General features: G+C 43.8%; 1 protein-coding gene across 3 annotated transcripts in view; it reads left to right on the forward strand.

Moving 5' to 3' along the window:
• Positions 1 to 23,239, forward strand: part of DNAJC6 (DnaJ heat shock protein family (Hsp40) member C6) — a 38,192-nt gene extending 14,953 nt beyond the window's left edge. For all 3 annotated transcript variants that reach the window (XM_072342938.1, XM_072342937.1, XM_072342936.1), the window contains 18 exons: positions 3,020 to 3,170; positions 4,008 to 4,057; positions 4,164 to 4,312; positions 7,727 to 7,849; positions 8,975 to 9,108; positions 9,751 to 9,945; positions 10,312 to 10,429; positions 11,348 to 11,427; positions 11,598 to 11,791; positions 11,904 to 11,984; positions 12,748 to 13,194; positions 14,154 to 14,306; positions 15,830 to 15,898; positions 16,458 to 16,592; positions 18,183 to 18,440; positions 18,780 to 18,925; positions 20,439 to 20,615; positions 20,969 to 23,239. In XM_072342938.1, coding sequence (XP_072199039.1) covers positions 3,020 to 3,170; positions 4,008 to 4,057; positions 4,164 to 4,312; positions 7,727 to 7,849; positions 8,975 to 9,108; positions 9,751 to 9,945; positions 10,312 to 10,429; positions 11,348 to 11,427; positions 11,598 to 11,791; positions 11,904 to 11,984; positions 12,748 to 13,194; positions 14,154 to 14,306; positions 15,830 to 15,898; positions 16,458 to 16,592; positions 18,183 to 18,440; positions 18,780 to 18,925; positions 20,439 to 20,615; positions 20,969 to 21,070 — 2,762 coding nt within the window. In that variant the 3' untranslated portion in view covers positions 21,071 to 23,239. The remainder of the gene's footprint in view (positions 1 to 3,019; positions 3,171 to 4,007; positions 4,058 to 4,163; positions 4,313 to 7,726; positions 7,850 to 8,974; positions 9,109 to 9,750; positions 9,946 to 10,311; positions 10,430 to 11,347; positions 11,428 to 11,597; positions 11,792 to 11,903; positions 11,985 to 12,747; positions 13,195 to 14,153; positions 14,307 to 15,829; positions 15,899 to 16,457; positions 16,593 to 18,182; positions 18,441 to 18,779; positions 18,926 to 20,438; positions 20,616 to 20,968) is intronic.
• The last annotated feature ends 273 nt before the right edge of the window (positions 23,240 to 23,512 follow it).

The following is a 23,512-nucleotide window of genomic DNA, read 5'->3' on the forward strand; positions in this document are numbered from 1 at the left end:
GTGTCCCTACCCATGGTTGGGGCTGGGACTGAGAGGGCCCTTCCAGTCCAACTCATTCTATGGTTCTGTGGTTCTCTGGAAGTTGCCTTGCTTCCACAATGCTCCATTGGCCCAAAGCACATCATGCAGAGATGACTGCTACCATTCCCCGACCAGCCAATGAGAGCCAACCTATGCACCGCAGTGTCTCAGGTGTGCTGTGCTTCAGAAAAAGCCTAATGTGAACCATTCCTTCATTGGGAAATGAAAAGGCTGCAGTTAGCAAGTCATCCCTGTGAAACCTGTGCCACAAATACAGGTCAGAGGCGTGTCTCTGGAGCCTGCTGGGGGATGTCCTGTAACTGGGTTAATAGGGAGTTCTTGCTGCATAAGGAGCAAGATGCATCTCATGCATCAAAAGTAATTCTCTGTAACAAGGCTTCTAGACAGCAACTAACACAATGCTGGAGTTAACCGAGCTGCTGTGTGCTAACAATCTGAAAGGTAGGAAAAGCTGCCACTAAGTCATATCCTGCCCAAATAGTGCTGATCTCCAGATCTGTCTGGGCTACAATGGATGGCCAGCTCTTCCCTTTGCACCCAACAAGTATCCTTGTGGCCCGGCTTGGGGCTGGGAGCAGACAAGGACAACTGCTGTCTCATTTGCAGCACTGAAATCCAGAGCTCTGCCTGTCCAGGTGTCCCTGTCCCACAGCTCCTGCCTGTGAAACTTCTGGTGTCCTTCAGAAGGGTCTATGGGAGCTCTGAAGGTCCCCATTCTCAAGAGAGACTTAGTACAGAAATGTTCTATTCAGCAAAATCTGCAGGAGCAGGCGGCTTTTTTTTTTTTTTTTTTTTTTCCTTTTTAATCAGATTTTTTGGCTGTTCATGTGGGTTTCTGCATATGCCATCAGATTTGTGTGCTAATGCATTAACGCTTTCTGCTCTGCTGCTGGGACCCATCATTCCTTTGCACATCTTTGTGCTTTGCAGGAAATGCTGCCTACTGGGAGGAACCCTGAACCTATTTGTTTTGTTTCTCTGTGTAACAAAGACCATGTCATAACTGCTAACAGAAAGGCAGTACTGAGGGTGCTGCTCTGACCTGGTGACTGAAAGATGCCCAAGCAAATCACTGCACAGGGTGCTGTGCCAAGTGCTGCTGTGTTGTAAGCTTCCTCAGTAGCTCCACAATAGCTGAGCATGACTTGTCCTGTGTTGGTGACATAGCACAGCTTGCGTTCCTTCTTTAGTTCCACTCTAGTGTGTATAGTAAACTTGGAAGTAATTGCTATTTTTCCTTTTAGAAACAGAATGCAATTCTCACTTCCTAAAGATTCTAGGTTTTCCGTATTCTCAAAGCCTTTCTGTTGCTCTCTTGGAGTGTTTCCAAGAATACAGTGTGTCCAGTACCTACTGGCCCTCAGATCTCTTTGCCCCTGCTTTCCTCCTTCCAAATTCTCATCTTTCTCCCTCCCTTTCTTTTAAAAGTGGACCTGCAGAACTGAGAGCATCACTTCTGAGCATCACTTCTTTCCTTCTCCCTGAAACCTCCTAACACAGTAACGTGAAAGCAGAGTGTTTGAAGAGAGATCAAACGCTGACTCCCCACTTGGAAGCCAATGAGCTACTTGTTTTTTATTTTTATTCTTTAATCTTACTCAAAGTAAATACTTAGAATTGGTTTGGATAGGAAATGTTCCTGTGCTGTGAGAGGGCAGCTACTGCTTGGAATCGGGCATGATGCTCTCAGTCTTTTTATGAGTGCAATAAAGAAGATATTGCCTTCAACATTCCCAGTTTGCATCACGTGCAAATTGATCATAACCACATTACCATGCATTAAGCACCCTCTGTACACAGCAGAATAAGTAACATCACTTTACCCATGGAGTCTCCTGTTCACCAATACGTTCCGTATTTATTGATATCTCCCTCCATATTTGAAAGAGTGAATGGCATTTGAATGGGTTTGGTATTCTACACAGTAAATCGATGGGGACTTTCTTAGAGGTACTCTAAGAAACTCAAGTCCATCTACAACTTATTATACTTTACTTTTCTAAGAATGATTTGTGCTGTTAATACAGCAGTGGTATAATAGAAGAAGCTGCAATGAATAGAGTCTTGGTTGAGAGACTGGAATAGTAGTTCTGGCATAACTGCAAAAAGCAACCTTGTGATGAGGAATGCCACATCACAGTCCATCGAAATAATGATTTAAATGGCTCTTGTTCTATGTTAGTCTCCTACTGACTTTGCAACTTTATGATGTTTCAAGCTGTGAGAAAAAAGCTTGAAAAGAAAAGGAGATGAGCCCTGCTCTGTTTTCTCCCCATCAGTTTGTTGATTCCTATGTTAGTGCTGCAAGTCTAGGAATGTCCATAAAGGGTCTATTTGTCAGCTAGGGAGTTTAATTCCTGTACTTTCTTCTTTTCTGTCTGACATCTTCCACTCAAACAAATCAGATTGGTCACTTAAGTGACTTGAGATTGCTCTAATGGTTTCTCCTCTGTGTATGGTCATAGGTGTCCTCTATGCATGTGGTGATAAGACAACCTTCAGTAATCCAGCCCCAGTGAAATTGGAAGCTATGAGTTACACAAAAGAGCTGTGGGATATTGAAATGTCTCTTTCTTGTCTCTGTGGAGGTGGTTGTTGGTTTGGTCTTGGCTATATGCTGAAGAGCTTTGAGTTGTGTTGAGAAGTGAGGGAGCTCAACTGGTGCTTGTCCATCCTGTACCAGCACCAATTAACCTACATGCAGTGCTGAGAGTCGCTGATGGATTCTGTGCCTAGCCAGCAAGGAAGTGCCCTCTGTAATTATACTCAGTAGTCCTGGTAGTCCCTTCCAGCTTGGGATATTCTATGATTCTAGTCTCTGGACAATCACGACTTTAATAAGGAAAACCTCTTTTGCCCTACTCAGTATGTAACAGTGCACATGAATACATTCAGTCTGAACAGAGAAATGGGTTTGTTGGCTCTGAGAATTTGTTTCAAACAAGTGATGTTGGGTTTGGTTCTGTTGTATTTGAAGGTGCCTCATCACCGGACATGGAGTCCAGCTATGGGGGAGGCTTGCTGGATATGGTGAAAGGAGGAGCAGGGAGGCTCTTCAGCAATCTGAAGGATAACCTCAAGGATACTCTGAAAGATACGTCTTCGAAGGTCATGCAATCTGTTGCCAGGTATGGTACAGCTGAGGCAGGCTAATGCAGGTAATGTCACTAGCTGCAGTGTGCTAGTCTGAGCTGCCATCTTAGCTAGCACAGCAGCTGACCTAATGAAGGGGAAGGGAAAAATCACAAATGACTTCTGTAATTCTGTCTCACAATTGGGTATTTGGGCTCAAGGGAGCTGAAAACCAAAGTAAATATCTAAGCTTCATAATGAATGAACATCCAGAAATCTGGAAAATGCCTTCCCAGTGGCAGTGGGGCACTCGGTCTCTAGTTCCCTCATTAACACCTGTGGGGTCCTTCTGCTCAGCCACTGCTTGAGTTGTTTGTCACTGAAAGTTGTCTCGTGTTGTATGAGGCTCCTCATGCTGATGTAACTGTTCCCTTTGCTAAAGCCACTTCTTGAGCTGAAGAAAGGGCTGAGGTGACTTTGCTTTGGTCAGCTCTGCTGGCAGTGGTCCCTGTACTTTGCTCTCCATCGTCCTCTGAGGATCATGGGGCTATAGTAAATTGAAGACATGTAATGGATGCAACTCCTCAGAGACTTTGATGTATGAAGTGTTTAATTGCTAGAGATTTCTTTGAAAACTGGCACTGAAAATTAATGACAAAAGGGAAAAGGGACTTTACTGGGGGTCCACTTAAAAGGGAGGCTGGGTCACCGACTACAGTAAGCTATCTATAGCTTCTACTTAAAGCACAAAGATGAAGTACAAGTCATTGTCATCTAAGATCATTCTCTTCCTTGCACTGTAAGTGGGAAAATACTGTTCTCCTGGATGCTGTAATGGGCTGTCTTCTGTAAATATGTGAGTAATACCCGTCTCCTTCTTTGTCTCCTTTTAGTTACACCAAGGGAGAGCTAGATATTTCATACATTACCTCGAGAATCATAGGTAAGTGCTGCTTACCAGATATATAAAGCTTGTAATATCTCAGGGTTCAGAGGTTCATAAACATGAAATGGTGCATGCTCAGCTCAGCTTCTTCTTACATTTCTAGTGATGTCTTTTCCGGCTGAAGGCGTTGAGCTGGGATTCAGGAATCACATTGAAGATGTCCGGACATTTCTGGATTCCAGACACCCTGACCACTACACAGTCTTCAACTTGTCACCCAAGTACTATCGCAGTGCCAAGTTTCACAACAGGGTGAGTGTCTTCCAAGGGATTAACAAGAGTGGGAGGAAACCGAAAGGTGGCAAAAGATCCTGGCTCTCCTGTGTGTGGCAGAATGTAATAAGATGGAAAAGGAATTATAGGTGTTTTTAAGCTGCTGTGGTCATTTTTGGGTTTTAGCTGACACCCAGGGCTGCACGGATTAAAGAGATGGAAAGTTCAGGGATTAATGAGATGTGTTAGGAGTCTGTGAGAGTGGCATTGCACTGAGATGAGCCTGCATGCTCTTGGCTCCTGCACTGGTAGATCCCCATCCCTGCAGACATCCAAGATCAAGAGATGAGGCTCTGAGCACCTGAAGGAGTTGTGGATGTCCCTGTTCATTGCAAGGATCTCAGACCAGATGGCCTTTAGAGGAACCTTCCTACACAAAACAGTTCTGTGATTGCTGTCAGAAGATGCAGCAAAGAAATAACCTTTAGTTTCTCGTGCACTTAGTCCTTCTGAAGTTCACTTTGTTAATGCACAGACTCAAGTGTATGATGTGGGGTGCAGGACTTCAGTGTGCTCTGAGCCGTGGTGGGTCATTAACTGAGACTCCTAACAAATTGCCAAGTGCTGACAGTGCCTGGAGCAGAGTATAGCTATGGGTTACCACGTGAGATCATCGGAGGGGGAATGAGGGCTTTACAGGAGTTTGAAGATGGCCTTGCAAGGGTTGTAACAAAAGTGCTTTGAAAGAAGTAATCGATAAAAGAAGTAGTAGTAGTTTGTTTTCATGTTGAAGAATCCTCCAGTTGTGTTTAGTCAAGCAGGAGGACTCAGCACGCAAAGCTTGGGGTTGGGAACTGCATCTAAGGCACATTTTTGGCTTTTTTATAGCATATTATATTTAAAAAATACACCTCCACTCTCTGTCCCACTTTCCTCCTCTAAAACCAGGATGTCATGTGGGAACAGTTCAGGACTCTGGTTCATCAGTGGCTTTTAGAGGATATCTTTACAAAATAATGCTGCTGAAATGCAAGATTAGATCTAATCTTTCAGGAAGCTTCCTATTTATTCCCTCTCCCACAAGGGAGTGATGATTTTCTTTTTTCTGTCTTTCATTAACTCCAACTAGAAAGGCAGCATCAGCTGCTGGACTGAGCTCTCTGTTGGGGTGAGTCCCATGCCTCGTGTTAGCTCGAGGTGTAGCAGAACAAGAAAGGCTAATTAAAAAGAGCTATAAATCTTCAGTCTTGTTTGTATTTGGTGCAACAGTGTCAGTGGAAGGAGACGTCTGCTTTTGACAGCCCAGCATTAAACAAACACTTGTTAGTTGACCTGGCCATTACTCCTCCATCCCCTCTAGTTCATCTCCTATCCTTCCTATGACTTGCCAGCTACTTCATATGTCACTCTTGAAGGCTGACTATGTGCGTGTGAAGGCAATACAAAGCACTAAGGAAATGATGTATGTTTCAATAAAACATTCTACTTTCAGGTGATGAGCTAGGAAATACAGACCCCAAGTATCGCTCAGGAAGATGGAATGTGCACAGCAAAATGCATGAGATGAGATGAAACACAAAACAATTGTAAAAACGAATTTGAATCTCATCTCTAATGGGGAACAAGATACTAACAGGCCATCAAGAAAGTGAAATCACGTGGAGAGTATCTTCTGTTTTGGACCAGCTGAAGTTTTGAGACAGACACTTGTTCTTTGAAGTGAACGGCTTCTTAATTCCTTTCTCCTTTAGAACTCCTGTGCTCTAAGACCAGAGCGGGTCATGATGAGCCACGGCACAGGAGGAAGATGACAGTAAATGCCCTGTGGGGCCATTATCTGCCTCAAGGTGGGGCACAAAGCCCTGAGTGCCCAATCCAGTGCAGAGGAGAGGGAATGCAAGCAGTCAGAGCTCAAATCTGACAGTGCTTTGCTCAGCTCACTGCCCAGCAGGAGAGCTCACATCTGCTAGAGAAAACATGAGCAGTTTGAGAACATATAATGCAAATCTAGCATTAAACAAAGCCACGCTTTGGAGTCCCTGCAGGGTCACGTTCCTGGCTGTTCCAGCCCCACTGCTGGAATAAAACAAGCACTAGCTGCATATTTCCTGAGCTCCAGTAGAGCTCCTGTTACTTCCTGCATGGTTGCCTTTCGCAGGAGTTGCTGAGGTTATATTTGAAATAAATGAAATGCTGCATAACATGCCTTTAATTTCCTAATTGCCAACCAGCAGGCTGATGTGTAATTATAGACAAAGTAAATAAATAATTGTGGACTGTTGGGAAAGGCGTTTTATTTACGTGATAAGTGATAATGGCTTTTCCAAATGCCTGACAGTGTTGTCATGGGGCCTGTTCAGAGAAGTGTCAGTGAAAGGTCGCTGGTCACATTAATTCCAGCAGCAACTCGCAATGCGTATTTGGTGTTTTGGTGATCTGACTGCAAGTGGATCTCGTGCTGCCAGAAGTGGTGCACAAGTTCTTGGGGTCAGGAGGAGAATTTGGCCTGATAGCATAAAATAGTTGTTGGGCAACTATACCCCCATTATGGCATTGGTATTTTGGGTCTGTTGAAGAATGGAATGAATGTTTGTGATCACCTCGTAATTCTTGCAGACAATCTGCTTCCTGCGCCCTGGTTCTCTTCAAGCAGAATCCAAATGTCAGCTGAGAGAGAAAAGCAATCCTTTGTCTTAAATGGTTTTTTCTCCTTTAAATTTCTTCTAGCTAGAAATGATGTCCAATAAAGACATTTAAATTAAAACCAGATGAAGCAGGGATGTCTGCAGAAGGCTATTGATGTGCTGTTTGAGACTGCAGAGACTGTTCTTGAGATGTGTCATGACTCAGAGCTGGTACATTGATGAATAGTAACCAGGCATGCTTCAGAGTTTGTGGGTTTTCAGCTCTAAGAAGTCATTCATTTTTCTAGCTCATATCATTAACTGTGCTTACACAGATACCACATTTATTTATTTATTTATTTTAGGCAGAAGTTTCCCTTTAATCAATCTAACTTCTGTCAAACAGGGTTTGAAAATTCTGCTGCACTGAGAGTAACAGATGCTCAGTATCCTTCACAGATCAGGGCTGTAGTTTCTGGGGACAACTTGTTTGAAGGCTTTTTACTGGCTTCAGTGTGCAGCTGTGAGACTGGAGTGCCATGGAAGGCCACTCAAGATAATCTGTCTTGGAATGTAATTGTTAATAAAGTATTGCCAATGGCAATCCATCAGTACCATGCTGTTTAACTGAGAATTCCTTTTTGTTTGTCCCTCACAGTTCATGAAAGTCAGGGATCAGAATTATGTATGAGAAGTGATGGAGTAGGTTTCAAGTCCGTAACTCTAGGTTGCTGAATTAAGTGTGTTTATTGGCCAGAAGCATTTGTAAAAACATGCACTGCTTAATACTCTTATGAAGCTGGCTGTGCTCACGGTGCAATTCCTGTAGGTATCTGAATGTAGCTGGCCGGTACGCCAGGCGCCCAGCCTGCACAATCTCTTTGCTGTCTGCAAGAACATGCACAACTGGCTACAGCAGAACCCCAAAAACGTGTGTGTCATCCACTGCATGGTAAGTACAGCAGAAAGGAACCACCTTTTCAGACCTGTGAGTCGTAAGTCACACTGCATGTTGCAAATATTGTGTCTGTGGGCAAGGATGGTGACCATTTCTAAAATAAGTGTGATAAAACCAACTCCTATAGAAACGGAAGCAAGTGCATAGAGGGGAGTTCTGTTTAACTCTAAACCTGAGGTTGTTAAAGTCTCTTATGGTAACTGCTTGTCAGATGTGGCTGAAGATGTCCAGTTGCCTTCTGCCTCGCACTGTGCACCATAGCCCATGGGCTGCTGACTCCTGATAAAGACGGTTCAAGATGGGAACACGCAGGTCTGATGTGTGAGGGTGGTGTCATTCTGTATGACTAATTTATCCCTGCACAACCTTTGATGTTATCCGTAATGCCCAAGAGGACAGTTCTGTTCTGTTCCTGGAGCCTAAATTAAATCCAGGAGGCTGTCAGCACTCATCAGGGTAAACTTGGAAGGAACTGAGGAAATGAGTGCTTCCAAACTGTGCAAACCTTACGTCTGGGTCTGGCAGTTTGTGCCTTACATAGTACAGCCTGTGGCTGCAGGACATGAGTTGGGTTCAGACAGAGACTGAGATGCACTCGATGGCTCCAGTCTTAGAAATTTAGCTCTACTGTCAAACACCTTTACTGACCTTTGGACAATGAATGTCAGGATAATGCTGTGAAGTGCAGTGAGTCCTTTTGAACATTTTCTGAGGAGTCAGGAGAAACCCACTCATTTTATATGAACCCCAGAGATCCTTTCAGAGGCTGTTGGCTAAATCTGCTAAGGCAAGCAGCCCGTTAACCTCAGGTAGATGCTGGGCCTGGGTCACCTCTGCATGGCAAATTCTGTGGGACAGTTGAAGGCGAAATATACCAGGTATGGAAGCAAGTCTGAGCCATCCTCAGCTTTGGCTGCTTGTGAATGTCATCTTTGATACAGGCCACTGCAGCTCACTGAAGCCCCAGGCTGGAAATTCATTGTGGTGCGGTCTCATTACCAGACTTTACAGAGAAATTATTTTGTGTAACTTAAGGGAGAGTGAAGAGTGTTTGGGTGGAATTAGAAGGCTGTCTCTGATACTTATGCATTTCTTCCCCCACCCTGCTCTCCCTACCAGGATGGCCGTGCAGCCTCAGCAGTTCTGGTCAGCGCGATGTTCTGTTTCTGTCACCTCTTCTCTAACCCAGGCCCTGCTATGCAGCTGCTAAACACAAAGAGACCTGGAATTGTACTGTGGCCATCTCACAGGAGGTAGAGTACATTGGCTAAATGCTACGTGTGTGTTTTGGCAACGTGTCCCCAGCTCCTAGGCAGAGACATACATTCCATTTTTGCTTTAATCCCCAGAAACAGGGGGTAAGGTAGCGATCAGACACTGGAGCAGGTCATCCAGAGCAGCTGTGGGATCTCTGACTTCTGATCCCAAAGGTGCCAGCAAGAGGCAACAGAGTTAAAATGCAGGACTCCTACTGCAGCATCAGCAGTATTCATGCATTAACCATGCTACTTAGCTTTGGTTGGTCATAACTGATGTTTATGGCCACTTCCGTTTCACCCATATTGCCACAGTAATGGAAGAATAAAAACAAATATTACAATAGCTTTGTGCTATGGCTTAGGAAAGCTGACAAGCCTGTAATTAACATGGCCTTGATGAATCCCCCTCCCAGTGTCAGCTTCATCCTTTTAGTATTTACACTGTAAAAATGTCTCATTTACAATTTTCATGAAGCAGAGGCAAAACTGCCTGCCAGAGCAAACAGAAGATGTAGTGTTGTGTGTGGGGAAATAATGGTCCATGACTAAGTACTTCGTATGGCATGTGCATATAAAACAGAATGAAAACTGGTCACCTGGGATGAAGGTTTCAGTGATGGCTTTCTCTGTCTGCAGATACATAGGATACATTTGCGATCTAATAGCAGACAAGCCCATCATTCCTCATTGCAAGCCGCTTACTATCAAGTCAGTCACTCTCAGTCCAGTCCCCTGTTTCAACAAGCAAAGAAATGGGTGCCGGCCCTTCTGCGACATCCTAAGTGGAGAAACCAGAATCCTGACCACATCCCAAGAGTATGAGAGAATGAAGTGAGTTGCTGTGCTCTCCTACCATCCTTAGGATGCTTTGCTGTAAGGCGTCTGGTATCTGTGTTGTGGTCGTTGCCAGACTGCCTGTTAAATCATGGAGTGTGGATACTAATTGAAGGTTGGTGCCTAGTATTGAATTAAACTAGGGTCAGTTTGAAGGTATCTCAGTTAGGTACCTTCGCTGAGGTGGTTCAGTGCTATGCTAGTTTCCCCTGTGAAGTGTTTCTGTTTCAACTCAACCTCACACTGTGATTCCATTGGCTCAACCTGAACAAGATGGTAATTTTGATGTTGATGTTGGGGTTGGGTGGTAATGGCATTGTAGAAGGGAGCTTAACTGTGGATCTCCTTCTTGTCCCCTTGAAGAGAATACCGTGTGCAAGAAGGGAAAGTCCTAATTCCACTGGGAGCCACTGTCCATGGAGATGTTGTTGTTTCTGTCTACCATATGAGATCAACCATTGGCGGACGACTTCAAGCAAAAGTAGGAGTTTGTTCAACTTCTCTTGGATGATAGAGGCAATGTAGCTAACTAAGAGGGGCCCGAATACTGGGTCTGAGAATGCAGATGGCACTCAAGACATAGAAGGCTTCCTTACCTGAGTATAGACATAGCATAAATTTGAGTGGTGCCAATTGAAAACAAAGGGCATTTGGGGGAGTCCTTGATGCCTCCTGTTTCTCTCTATGGTGTATACTGACAGGGTGTAGGATCCTTCCAGATGATGCAGAAGATAGAAACCAACCCATCAGTAACTGATACAGGACAAAACACCACCAAAACCTGTCTGTGCCCTCTAAGAAAATGGGAGAATATTTTTTCCTTAAGTTTCAGTGAGTATGACTGACTGGGCCATCCCTCCTGGATGGTGTCAGAGTTGCTTGCTGTAGAACAGCCTTTACCTTTTTGAATGTTATGGATAACAGGTAAAAATTGCATTGCGACTGATGAGTTTTTCTCTTCTTAGGTCATTACTGGCACTGTTTGCTGTACAGGCAGTGCTTTAATGAACTTCCTACTGCAATTGAAATGGTCTTCTATGTTCCTGGGCTACAAACCTGTTGCTCCACTGTATTCAGTGGAAATAGATATCAGTTTCACTTAAGTGCAAGAATAGGCCAAGTAGGTCCTGGCAATGAGAGCATGTTCCCAAACACTATGAAGACACTCTTCTATCAGGGCAGCAGCAAAATTAAAGGCAGATGGAAATACTGGGGCTTGAGAAGGGAAAGTTCTACTTTCTATAGAACAAACAGAACAAATTAGCTTATACAGCAGTTATCATTAATCTATGTAGTAACCGGTAGTAGGGTAGACTTAACCATCTGCATGAGCAATATAAACAAATACTTGAATTTCATGAGCTAAAGCACTTGTTCATTATGGTGCTCTGTTTTTCAGATGACCAACACACAAATATTCCAAATTCAATTTCATACTGGATTTATAGCCCTGGGAACAACCACATTAAAATTCACCAAGTGAGTATTTTAAGCTGAACATTAATCAAACCTGGAGCATAAAAGCCTTAAAAAGGCTAAAGGATAATATTCACAGATGAAAGTGTGTGTGTGTGCATATATATTGAAAGATGACATAGATTTGTAGAAACATCTGTTCCTTTTGAAGTGACCAGCTTCTCCCCATTTAGACCTGAACTGGATGCCTGTGACTCTCCAGACAAATATCCCCAGCTCTTCCATGTTATACTGGAGATAGAAATACAATCTACTGATAGACAAACAGAGTTAACTCCTCCATGGGAGAACTTCACAACGAAAGACATCAATCCAACCATTCTATTCTCCTCTCATCAGGAGCATCAGGACACTCTCGCTTTGGCAGGTGGGAGCTGCACAAGTTTACTCACTTGATTTGCTCACTTCCATGGGTGTGGGGCTCTTGTTTTCCTTTATTTTATCTATTTGTTTGTTTACGTTGGCACTCTGTGCTGCAGGTAAAGGTCCCACTGATTCACCCCAGGATAACATCAGGAATGTTGGACAGAGTGCATTCTTCTCATCTCTCAGTTGGCAAGGTACGCAGCGTAGTCTTTGAGTCAGATTGCTTAGAATGAGATAAACAACTTGTTTCTCTCTCCCCACTCCCTGGAGCATGGAGGCCTGCTGAGGAATCTGATTGTAGCATGCCTTGTGAATTAGATCACTGCGTTGCTCGTCACGCCCTTATGTTGCAATTGAGTGGAAATTAATTTCCAACAATATTCTCTTCAGAAATTGCCTTCTCACGCTGTACGTGACCGATTATTGACATAGCTCCAGTGTAAACCTTCACTCTAGGCATCCTTGGCATTGAAACAGCATGAAGCTGCTTTTTGCTAACGTTGTACTTGGGAGAACATAGCACTGAGAGTGAGCTGGGTGGCTGTCCATAGCATGGGGACATCACACTGGGGATGTGCAGGCAGGAACTGGGCACAGGCGGTCCTGGTACACAATGCCAAGAAGGTGATTTGTGTCACTACTATTTGTAATGAGCCCCGGCTCTGAGGCATGGCTGGAGATAGGCTGAGTGCTCTGTGCTGACCCAGAAACCTGTGCACAACTGCTCTGTGCGGGTGGCACTCACTGCTCTTTGGGCTTGAGGAGAGCCAATTAGCCTCCCCCTGCGTTCCTGATCAATAACACTGATTGCTTAGCATGCAGCCCAGAAAAGACTTAGAGTCTTCACCACAGTAGCATTCTGAAAAGTTTTGTTCTTGATAGCTTTTTGTTCTGCATGTAAGCTGATTTCTATGGGAGCCTTGCAATGAAACTAATGGCTACCTAATTTTATTTTAGATCAGAAATCTGACAAAAGTAGCTCTCACCCCACCTCCGAGGACCGAGCAGCGTTGGTGCATGAGGAAAGCGAACAGTCAGATGATGAACTCTTGTCCCTTTCCAGTCAACACAGCAATGCCAGCGGTGACAAACCCCACGGGACGCCAAAACATGGCAAAAAGCAGCAAGAGCCGCCGGCACCACCTCCACCTGAGGACGTGGACCTGCTGGGGCTGGATGGCAGCCCTATGAGCAAAACCTTTCCCTCGCAGCCGGCGGCTGCCCCCTCTAACTCGGACTTGCTGAGCGATCTGTTTGGGGTTGGTGGGCCGGGCTCCCAGGGGCAGAGCACACAGCCTGCTGCCGATGAGGTCTTTCACATGGCAGGGCCTGGATCGGTACAGTCCACTCCTCGGCATTCTGCGGCCTCGGCGTCCCCATCCCCATCCCCGAGGGTGGGAGAAGGTAAGGCTGGCTCTGCAGGGTCGTTGCTTTCCTCTCTGGGTATACTTTTCATGGAGACAGTGAGGGACTGTGGGACCCTGAGAGCCCATCCAGTTCCTCTGCTCTGAGGCTGGAGTCACCAACACAAGCAGATTAGCCAGTTTGTTTCTTTAAGCCTCTGGTGTTGCTCACCCAGGTGCTTGGCTGGCTTCTTACATTACAGGCACTGGAAGTCACCCTTCTTCCAATGCATCCGATAATGTATGTAAGGAGAATATATGCTAATTAAAACTTAAGTAAACCTGGCCACTTGGGTCTCGGTTAAACCTGCAGAGGTTTAGGTTGAATTTCTTTTTTTAACAGTAGGGGTTTGGAGCTAAGATGGTGGTCTTGGGCTGTGAAATATGGTGACACTTTGCTGTTTCTGATCATTCAGCAGACATGATAAGCAATATAAGAAGATTTTTTAAATTATTGCTATTTTTTTATTGCTCCGAAGATCGAAATCAGGTTGGTAGAAGGGATGGTTGAATAGATTATTAGGGAGAGGGATCTTTTGGAGGATTAAGTGAATGGAGAAGGGCAAGTAGATAGCATGTGTAATTGAACAGGTGAGGGTCTCTGGAATAGGTGATTGGTTTTGCCAAAGGCAAAATAAGAACACCGAGCTCGATCTACTTGTCTGTGTGGTCTGCTTGTGTTTGGTTTGGCCTAGTCCTTTATGTTACAGTTTAAGAGCTGACACGCAGTCAACACGTACATGATTCAAAGAGCACAGTATGCTCACTTTTTTTCTTAGCAACTAATGATTTAAAGTGTTTGCCTTGTACAAAAATGTTGGGTTTGTTTTTCATTTTGTTAAGGAGGGCACTGGCTTGAGCAGTGCTGTGGCTGAGACTGGTGGCACCTACCCCAGGATGGCCTTGTGGCACAGTCATTGTACAAGTTGGTGATTTAGAGTTCTCAAAAATCTCTTCCAGCATCTGCCTTTGATCCATTTGGAAGTAGCCCTAAGCAAGCTGGTCCAGACCTCCTGGGTTCCTTTCTTGGTTCGTCGAATGTCCCCGGTGATCCTTTCCTTCAGGCAACAAGAAGTCCTTCACCAACTGTGCACAGCGATCCCTTCCATGTGGGTAAGAAAGTGAAGCTCTTCCAGTGAATTTGAGCAAACACAAAATGTTGCTTTTCAACCTGATGGAGCCATTAAGTACAAACTGGTGCTTATCATGAAATGGCTCTAAACCACACAAACTCCACTAAACAGGAAAGGGCTTTTTGTCTCTAGACTTAAAGTATGTTCATCAGTTGAAGTGTGGTAGGATGAGACTTGTTTTGCTCAGCTCATATACTTAATTAATAAGCTATTTGTATACATGAGGAAAGAGACCATGAAGAATGTCTGCCTGCATATTCCTGTGGTTATGAGGTCTACTTTGAACAAACTGCCATTAATTGAGCTAAATAGAGCATAGCATATTATGCCTGCTAAAAAAATGCCCATCCTTTGGTGGTTTTGGTTAGAAGTATCTGATTTCTTTCAGTCTGATACTAATCCTGGCCACATTCAGTTAAATCTGACTCTTTTAGTCTCTCCCTTTGTTTTAGAAAAATGTCCCTTAGTTGTCCCTTTCTCTCCCTGTGCCAAAATGCAATATCATAACCTTCTATAAAACACATTCAGATACTAATTCCTTTGTTTCACACCATCTAACACACATCACTTGGTGGCACGGTCTCCCTGGAAAGTCAGTGTGACAAAGGAGGGAAGTAGTCTGCTGCTGGCACTGTTTACAACCTTGCTTTGCTAGCCTCAGACACTGGGTATTACCCCTGTGAATAAGACCTTTGGGTCACACTTGGAGCTGGCTGCACTAATGAAAGGAATTTAAATGATACCCCAGCATGATGAGGTATTAAGTGACACTGCTGATGCTGTGTTTAATGAAAAGCTGGCAGGGTGAACTGGATAGATGTACAGACTTTGTCTGATACAGGCTAAAGCAAAGACTTCTTTATTGTCTCTGTCTATGTGGAGGCTGTTTTGCTGTATCTGTGTTTTCCATCCTTGCCCTTTGCATATAGAACATTTCCTTGGGTTGAGATCTATTCAGAAACACAAAACCCCGCATTATTCTGGCGATAAGGTTTTATAAATATGTATATAAAGCCTCAGACCAAAGCTGCCATAAAACAAAGACTGTAAATCGATGTCCTTCCCTACTTACAGCTGTACAGTATGAGATCAGAAATAAATGGAAAAAAATCATAATGCCCTTTGTGGGGCAGAAGTTCACTTCTAATTAGAAAATGATAGATGGACACAGCCCTATGCTATCTGTCCTGCTCCTTGCCCCCTACCCTTTCTAGATGCTGGATTACCATAGAGGTTTGGGTTGGCTATTAGGAAAAATGTTTTCTCTAGAGATCAGTGAGGCACCAGCACAGGCTGCCCAGTGGGTGGGACGGTCACCGTCCCTGGGGGTGTTCCAGAGCTGTGGGGATGCAGCACTGAGGGACGTGGGCAGTGAACATGGAGGAGGCGGGCTGGGGTTGAGACTGGGGAGCTTGGAGGGCTCTATCAACTTGAATGATTTCTATGGTTACGTTGTTTTTGCTGTATTACTCTGAAATATTTATACATAGCCATTCTGCTTAGCTTCCAGCACACCAACAGTTTCCATACAGCCAGATGTTTCAGGTGGCTGGGACTGGCACAACAAACCAGGTATGTACTGTAAAATCTCACAACAGTTAATGAAAAAGCCTTAGTGAGCCCTGAGATCTGTTTCCTTCCTCAAAAGATCAGGGCCCGAGGTGGTACAGGTGCTAGGGGTGGGTGTATGTGCTTGTGCTTCACTCCATTGAGGAGCCAAGAGAAGGACATGAGAAATGCTGTATGTTCCTAGGATGCTGCTAAATTATAGTATGATTTCTTCTACTCTTGGGAGGGTATGTGTGTCTTACCAAAACTTGCTTCCTGAAGGCTTCCAGTTCTTAAAATATATCCATTTATCATAACTACTCCGTCGCTGCAGACAGTCTGGGGAATGTTCTTATTGCTGAGCCTAATTGTGAGTGGGAGTGCAAGTAGTCTGGGCCAACGCTGAATTGAGACTGCTTAGGAGCCTGACAATAATACGCTTAATTTTAACATCAGTCTTGTAACATTGTGTAACTAAATCTTGGGTAAGAGCTGTGCTCAACTAAAACAAGAATAAAAATGTAGCTATTTTTTCTTTTTCTTTTTCTTTTTTTTTTTTTTTTTTTTCCTTCTTATCTTTAAGGTGGCCTAGGTATGGGAAGTAAGTCGGCTGCCACCAGCCCTACAGGATCCCACCATAGCACTCCCACTCACCAGCCTAAACCCCAAACACTGGATCCATTTGCTGACCTGGGCACTCTTGGAGCAAGTTTAGCAGGTTTGCATCCACTGCAAAAAAAAAAAGTTACCAGCTTCCCCTGGCTTAGAGAGATTGGATGAACAGCCCGATATATGACAGAGCTCTGTGGGCTCTCTCAGCCCAGCTGCATGCCACTGCCACTTTCAAGCATTCCCTCCTGCTTCATTCTCTGTACATTTTCACAGACCTGTGCTTTTGCCCATCTTCCATCAAAAAACCCAAAAACTAACAAAATAACAACCGTGCATGCCAGCAACAGTTTGGACCTTGTAGGCTGTGTGGATTGTTAAGTGAAACCTCCATCTCATCCTCATCAATTGTTTCTGGCTAAGGATGCTGCTGTGCTTAAGTCCAACTGCAGAAGGGTTGCTGCAGACCTTGGAGCTGTGCCTGGGAACAGGCTCTGGCTCCTGATAGCTGTGGGGGTCCTTGAGGAATTGCTTTGTCCTTCTGGATTTGGCCCACTTTCCTCCTTTGTGAGGAAGCCTGTGGTTCCTCAATAATCTGCCTCCAACTTGCAGTACTGTTGGAAGGTGGGATCTGAACCCATTTTCATTTGCACCTGGCTATGAAGGACTCTTTGCGTGGCTCTCAGACATGCATTTTCTCCTTGTTCTGTCTCAGAACTATCAGCAAACCCTCAGTCCCAAAGCAGTCCTGACAAATGGCTTAAGTTTTCCTTAAAAGCCAGCACATCAGCTCCTCTGACTGGTAAATAGATTTTTCTTCCCTTTGTCACTGCCCTCAGCTCTTTGCAAGCCATTGTGGTTTTATTTGGTGTTTGTTTTCCCCTTTGCGTCAGTACCAGCATGGTTCTGGAATTAGGTTTCCCAGTTCCCTCTGCTGGATCACTGGCTGCTCTGCAGGAGCAAAATAAAAGGAATGCCAAGATTCATGTCAGAAACATCGATGTGCTTTTAAAGCACAGATTCTGCAGCACAGCTATGGAGTTCAAAAACAAATGATTTGGCATCCACAAGATATTTAACCACGTTGTTGTTGTTCGTAACTAAATCAATAGCACTTGACCCACTTTTCATGATATGTTTCGGAGCCTGAAGTTGAGTGTGGATATTAATCTCAAGTCATAAAACATTAATGCTGAATTCCACCCACCACAAACTCTCAAGTAATAAGGTGCTGAAACACACGACTCTGTGGGATAATAGCAGGTCAGCACAGCGTAATGAGGAACCATTTCAACATGCGCCAACTTGAGGGTACCACTGTAACACAGAAGCTCAGATTAACAGAGTGGTGGAAGTTAGAATGGTCCTCTGAATACTTCCCAACCCAACCCCACCTAAAGCAGGTTCCCTAGAGCAGGTTACAGAATGTAGCTGTGGTTCCCAGCTAGCTGCACATTGCTTTTCCTGCTTTATCCCATCAAACTGCTACTCCCAAGGCAGGTGCTTGCTTTTACACAGCTTGCAGAGCAGAGACAGGAAAGTGGAAGGGCTTTATGCAATATTACAAAAGTCAGTTTGTGGCAAAGCTGAAAGTAGAAGTCAGCTGCTTGGGAGCTTTTGTTGAGAGTCCCTGGCCAGAAGTTGGGTCTTTGCTCTGTTTGTTAATGCACACCATCACTCCTTTCCCCTCACTGTGCAGGTGGCCCTTCATTTGCCAGTAAACCAACCACGCCAACGGGTATGGGTGGAGGATTCCCCCCCTCACCACAGAAGCCCTCTCCACAGCCCATGGGCAGCAGCTGGCAGCAGGGAGCTGGCTATGGCTGGCAGCAGGCACAGCCCAAGACCCAGCCAGGCATGCCCCATGCCTCGCCCCAGAACAAGCCCAACTACAACGTGAGTTTCTCAGCAATGCCAGGAGCGCAAAATGAACGTGGAAAAGGACCAGCTAATGCTGGTAAGCATTTCAGAGTTCAGTGTCTAAAAGGTTGGTTCTTTGTGATATTGCTTTCATGCACCAGAGCAGGTTGGAGTCTGGTGAGCAAGTCATGCTGATGGTGTTCAAAGTTCAACACTAGTTTCCTGTTCTAGACTCTGAAGCATGCTAATATGCAGGAAATCCTGGATTACAAATGGGATTTGATCATAACAATTCAAAAGTAGCATTAACTTATACCTCTTCTGCATACTCATAATCAGTGGGAGATTGTTATAAGTGACGTGGGGGGTTGCTTGGGTAGGGAAGCAGTGTTAAATAAGTTTGTATTGTGAAAACAACCTATTCTTGCTTTTTAAGATTCAAAACCAAAAGTGTCTGCAGATTTCGAAGATCTATTATCTGGTCAAGGTTTTAATGCTCACAAGGACAAGAAGGGACCCAAAACAATAGCTGAGATGAGAAAAGAAGAAATGGCTAAGGAGATGGACCCCGAAAAACTGAAAGTGAGCAACACTCTTGTTTATGCTCTTACTGTCATTCAGTGTGTCTGTCATTCTCATTAAGCTGGATGCTCTTGAACACTCCCCAAAAGGCTGAAGTGGGCAGTAAGTCACTGGCCTTCCTGTATGTGAGAGGCATCTGAGCAAATGGAAGGGCCATCCATCTAGTGCCAGAAAGCTGTGCTCCTGTTCTAGTACATATCCTCCACAGCACTGCTGGATCCCCAGCACCACATGGTATCTCTCATGCTTGTTTTCTAGAAAGTAGGTGTCTAAACTTGATGGCATCATGCACTGCTGTGATCTCCCCATTTGCATCCCAGATAGGAATGAGTAAGTGTCACCAGAAAAACCAAGTCAGGGGCTGCAGGTGTTGGAGAACACCTGGAAAAAAAATCCACTAGGTCATCAAAATGAGAGATACCACTTGGGAAAAGAACAGAGTTTGTTTTCTAACAATATAGTAAAAAACAACAACTTAACACCCCAAGTTCCAAAGTAGCTTCATACAAAGAAGCCGGATAAGAAAGCAGCAAACATCTCTGCCTGTCCATCAACCAAACCCGGGCTTTGACCAAATGAGCGACTTAGCCCCCAGAATGAGATTGTCTTGAGGCAGAAAGTGAGAGCTTCCTGCTCTTTGTTCACATAATGCATTTTCACACCTTTCCTGAAGATGTGAACATCCTTTGGAATGCAACTAAAACTCCAAGGATACATTTCTGTCCTAAACCAGAAAGCAACAGAGGCTTGCTCAGTGTTACTGACCTGGGATTCCAGGTCACTCCAGCTCTGGTGAGCAGGCACAGCTAATTGAACTAAAACTCTGCCTCATTAATCTTATCTACTTTGGAATTCTCTCATCTCTCCTGAATAAACTGCTGAACTACAGCTCTGTCACAGAGGGAAGGAAATGCATTCTGTCCCACTCCATGTGAGGAAATTATAAAGATGGCCACCACAAAGGGGGACATCATCCAGGGAAGTAGGGTACCCACTGCTTTGTTAGGCTGCTACATTACTAATAGAAAAAAAGGCTCATGGAGAGATTTGAGGCTTCTGATTCAAAGGTTAGAAGGATTTATGTTGAAGCTAAGCTTCTGTATGAGTCTTTTGTGCATGTCTAGAGCTAAGGCTTCTAAAGATATGCCTCCACAGCAGAGTTCCAGTCAGGCTTATTTTTAGGTATGCAATTAAGCTTGCTGAAGAGCCACACAGATAATCATTTCATTTATCTTTTGACTATTCCATGTAATGGTTGTTCAAAGTGTCCTTAGGAGTGGCCCAAGTCAGTATTTTTGGCTCTGGCTGTCTTAGCTTTCAAGTGGTGATATAAAAATTAAAGACAAAGTACAGACTGACAAATATCTTCTATGAATATCTCCCAAAGCCCTTCTGAAGCTTGGAAAGAAATATGAGATGTTCCTTGGAGTCATTGATTTTCAAATACTGAAACCTTTTCCTCCTGGAATATCTAATGTAAGGCATAAATGGTGATTTACATTTTTCTCCTCAGATCCTGGAGTGGATTGAAGGAAAGGAGAGAAATATAAGAGCCCTGCTGTCCACAATGCATACTGTCCTATGGGCAGGGGAGACCAAGTGGAAACCTGTTAGCATGGCAGATCTTGTAACTCCAGAGCAAGTGAAGAAGATCTACCGACGGGCAGTACTCGTCGTTCATCCTGACAAGGTACGGTTTTTCTAGTTCACATTGATCAAATTGTCACTGTTCCCAAAAATAAGGTTAATTATGAAGTGTTGAATGTGGTTGTATTGGTACCAACAAGCATGTAGAAACTTTCCAGCCTTGGTTAAAGTTTTGGTCCTCATGGGGCTGCATCTCTTTGCTCTGCCACATTGAAAGGAAACTGTTAACCTGTAAGAAGGTCACCAACCCTCAACAGTGTTTTTTTCTCATCAAAGAATAACTGAAAGCCATTTGTGGAAAGTGAACGATATGTGCTTGAGAATCTAGCTATACAGAGGTCTGTATGGTACCCTCCCTTGATAGATGTCATACCCGTGTTTCTGTTTTTGTTCCAGGCTACTGGGCAGCCATACGAACAATATGCAAAGATGATATTTATGGAGCTAAATGATGCCTGGTCAGAATTTGAAAACCAAGGACAGAAACCCTTGTATTAGGTACTTTCTCAGTCTCCACTACAGACCTGTGCTAGTGCTTGTATAGTCTCTTGTCACAAATGTCACAGATCAACCAAACTCTGGCTGGAAATTCAGAAGTTTCAGAAAATGAAGAGCCTAATACTTATCATGAAGAACAAGAGAAAGGTTTCCTTACGCTTGTTTCAAGAATCCTGAGCTCAGAAGGAACTCTAGCCATCTGGCTTGTCATCTGAGGGCCATGGGGCTACCGTTCCTTGTACCTTTTTTTTTTTCCCCTTTGGATTCCAGTGGGGTGAGAGAGAACATGTGCTGGGAACAGGTGGGATTGTTCTGTCCCTGACACAGTGTAGCCAGTGAATTTCCTACTTCTTTTTTTGTGTGTGAAATGTGATATGGCAACACTTCACTTGAGTTCTGTAACTGGTGGTGAAGCCCAGACTTCGATGTATTTTCTTCCTAGGTTTGGATCAAACTTCATCAAATTTTAAGTGCTCAGATGTGGTTTAGGCACACTTCTAACAGTCACCACTTGCTGCTTAGTTGCTCATATAGCATAGTATGCCTGAGTAGAGACAAAGCTGAAGCCTGGGTAGATCAGTGTGGCAGCTTACTGCTGCTTTATGCATTAATACTGTACTTCACCTCACAGTCGAGCAGTGAAATGTGTGGAAAAAATTCCTCAGCATCATTGAGTAAGTGTCTTTAAAGCAAACAGCGAGTGATTAATGTTAAACAGCACCTTGATGGCTTGTTAAACAGCAGTTCTGGAGGAATAGTGAGCTGGGGGGAAGAATGGTTCTATGTCAGTACAAGGGAAGGATGAGCATGTGCTACATTTCCCATGAAGTTCTCATCAGTAGTTTGAAGCCATCAAACAGCAGAGAATACCAATAAGCTCAAACCCTACTGCGAGTTTTTAGGAACTTCCTAACCTATAGGTAACAGCTCTCGTCCTGAGGATTCAGAAAACTTTATCCAGCCCATCTGCATCACCTGTATGCCTTTATCAGCTCCAGAGCACTTGGCAAAGGCTCCTGGCAAAATGCAACCCCATTGCAACTTCACTTTTCAGACCACAGTGTACAAGCTGTCGTGCAGACTGCTGTGGGCCAGGTCTGATTTTTGAGGTAAATTGTGCAAATTAATTGTCTTAGAAGTTTATTGTGGACCAAAGCAATAATATCGTAATGAAATATCTCTGATGCTGAAGCATCTTTCCTAGTTCAAAACAAGATACGCTCTTCACCCCAAATCTGACTTTCTCCTTTTGTAGAATCACTGAAGTTTGTTTACCAACAATTGTATCTGTATTTGAGCTTTGGAAGGCAGATGTATTGAGAAGACAAGCAGGAAATCATTTGTATTTGCTGCTTGAGGAACAGGTTGCCATCTGACGCGAGACATTAAAGCTGGTGGTTTTTAAAGACAATCCACTTGTCGTTGCACTTAAATTTCCAAGTGGCAAAACTTACTGCAAAGACAGAGTGTCAAAGTACATTGCTTTCTGTATAAAAGTCATCCTTTTGTTGTACTGGTCCATTATTTACTACCATGAATTGAAAATGTGAAACCAACACATAGGTCTCCTTTTATATAAAAGACCTTAAGATAATAGTAACAAACTGGATGTTATTTATTAATGTTTTGATCCAGTATGTGCTTGTCTTATTTAAAGAGATAACTGGAATGTGAATCATGTTCCTGTGATTTGTTGGTTTATTGTTTCTCATTCACATTTGTAGATATTGTGACCTATGCCTATATAATAAAAAGGATCTCATTACTATAATGTACTTTTTTTTTTAATAATGGAAACTATGTTAGCTTTGTATCAGGTTTGTCATGGCAAACAACTCTGGATACTCATACACTCACAAAACGCAAATCTATCATTAAACTTTATCTACCCAAAGAAACCCTACCCCACTTAAACTTTGATTACTTCATCCCTAATGTTTTTATGGGTGCATGAAAGTATTAGGAAGTATGTATATCAAAATAGTTAACTAAAAAAAAAAAAATAAATAAAAAAAATCTTGTCATATCTGGTAGTGACAGAGGTTATCAATGTTCAGGTTTACTGTTTGACTAAATTATTGTAATTTTTGTAAATACAGTATATACTCGATGAAATTGTGACTGGTCTAAAACATTTGTACATACATTAAAAAGCTGAAATGAACACTCACATATGTTTTGTGCTCGTGGGGGAACTCTGCCTTCTTGCTTTCAGCACAGGTCAGGGTGGTTTCTCTGTAAATGCTGGATAACAAACAACGCTTCCCTTAGCATTGGGTGGAGACTCCTTTTTCTCTGCGTTGCCTGTTGTGTGACTCACACCTCTCTGTTGCTGTGGCTCAGGGCTGGGTGGGAGTGGGTTTAACCCACACAGCTCACCAGGAACCACTTGAGACAAATGTCCTTGTTTCTAGTGCCTTGATTTCCCTCAGCGGCAAACGA

This window comes from Excalfactoria chinensis, chromosome 8 (genome assembly GCF_039878825.1).
Source record: "Excalfactoria chinensis isolate bCotChi1 chromosome 8, bCotChi1.hap2, whole genome shotgun sequence".
Taxonomy (NCBI): Eukaryota; Metazoa; Chordata; class Aves; order Galliformes; family Phasianidae; genus Excalfactoria; species Excalfactoria chinensis.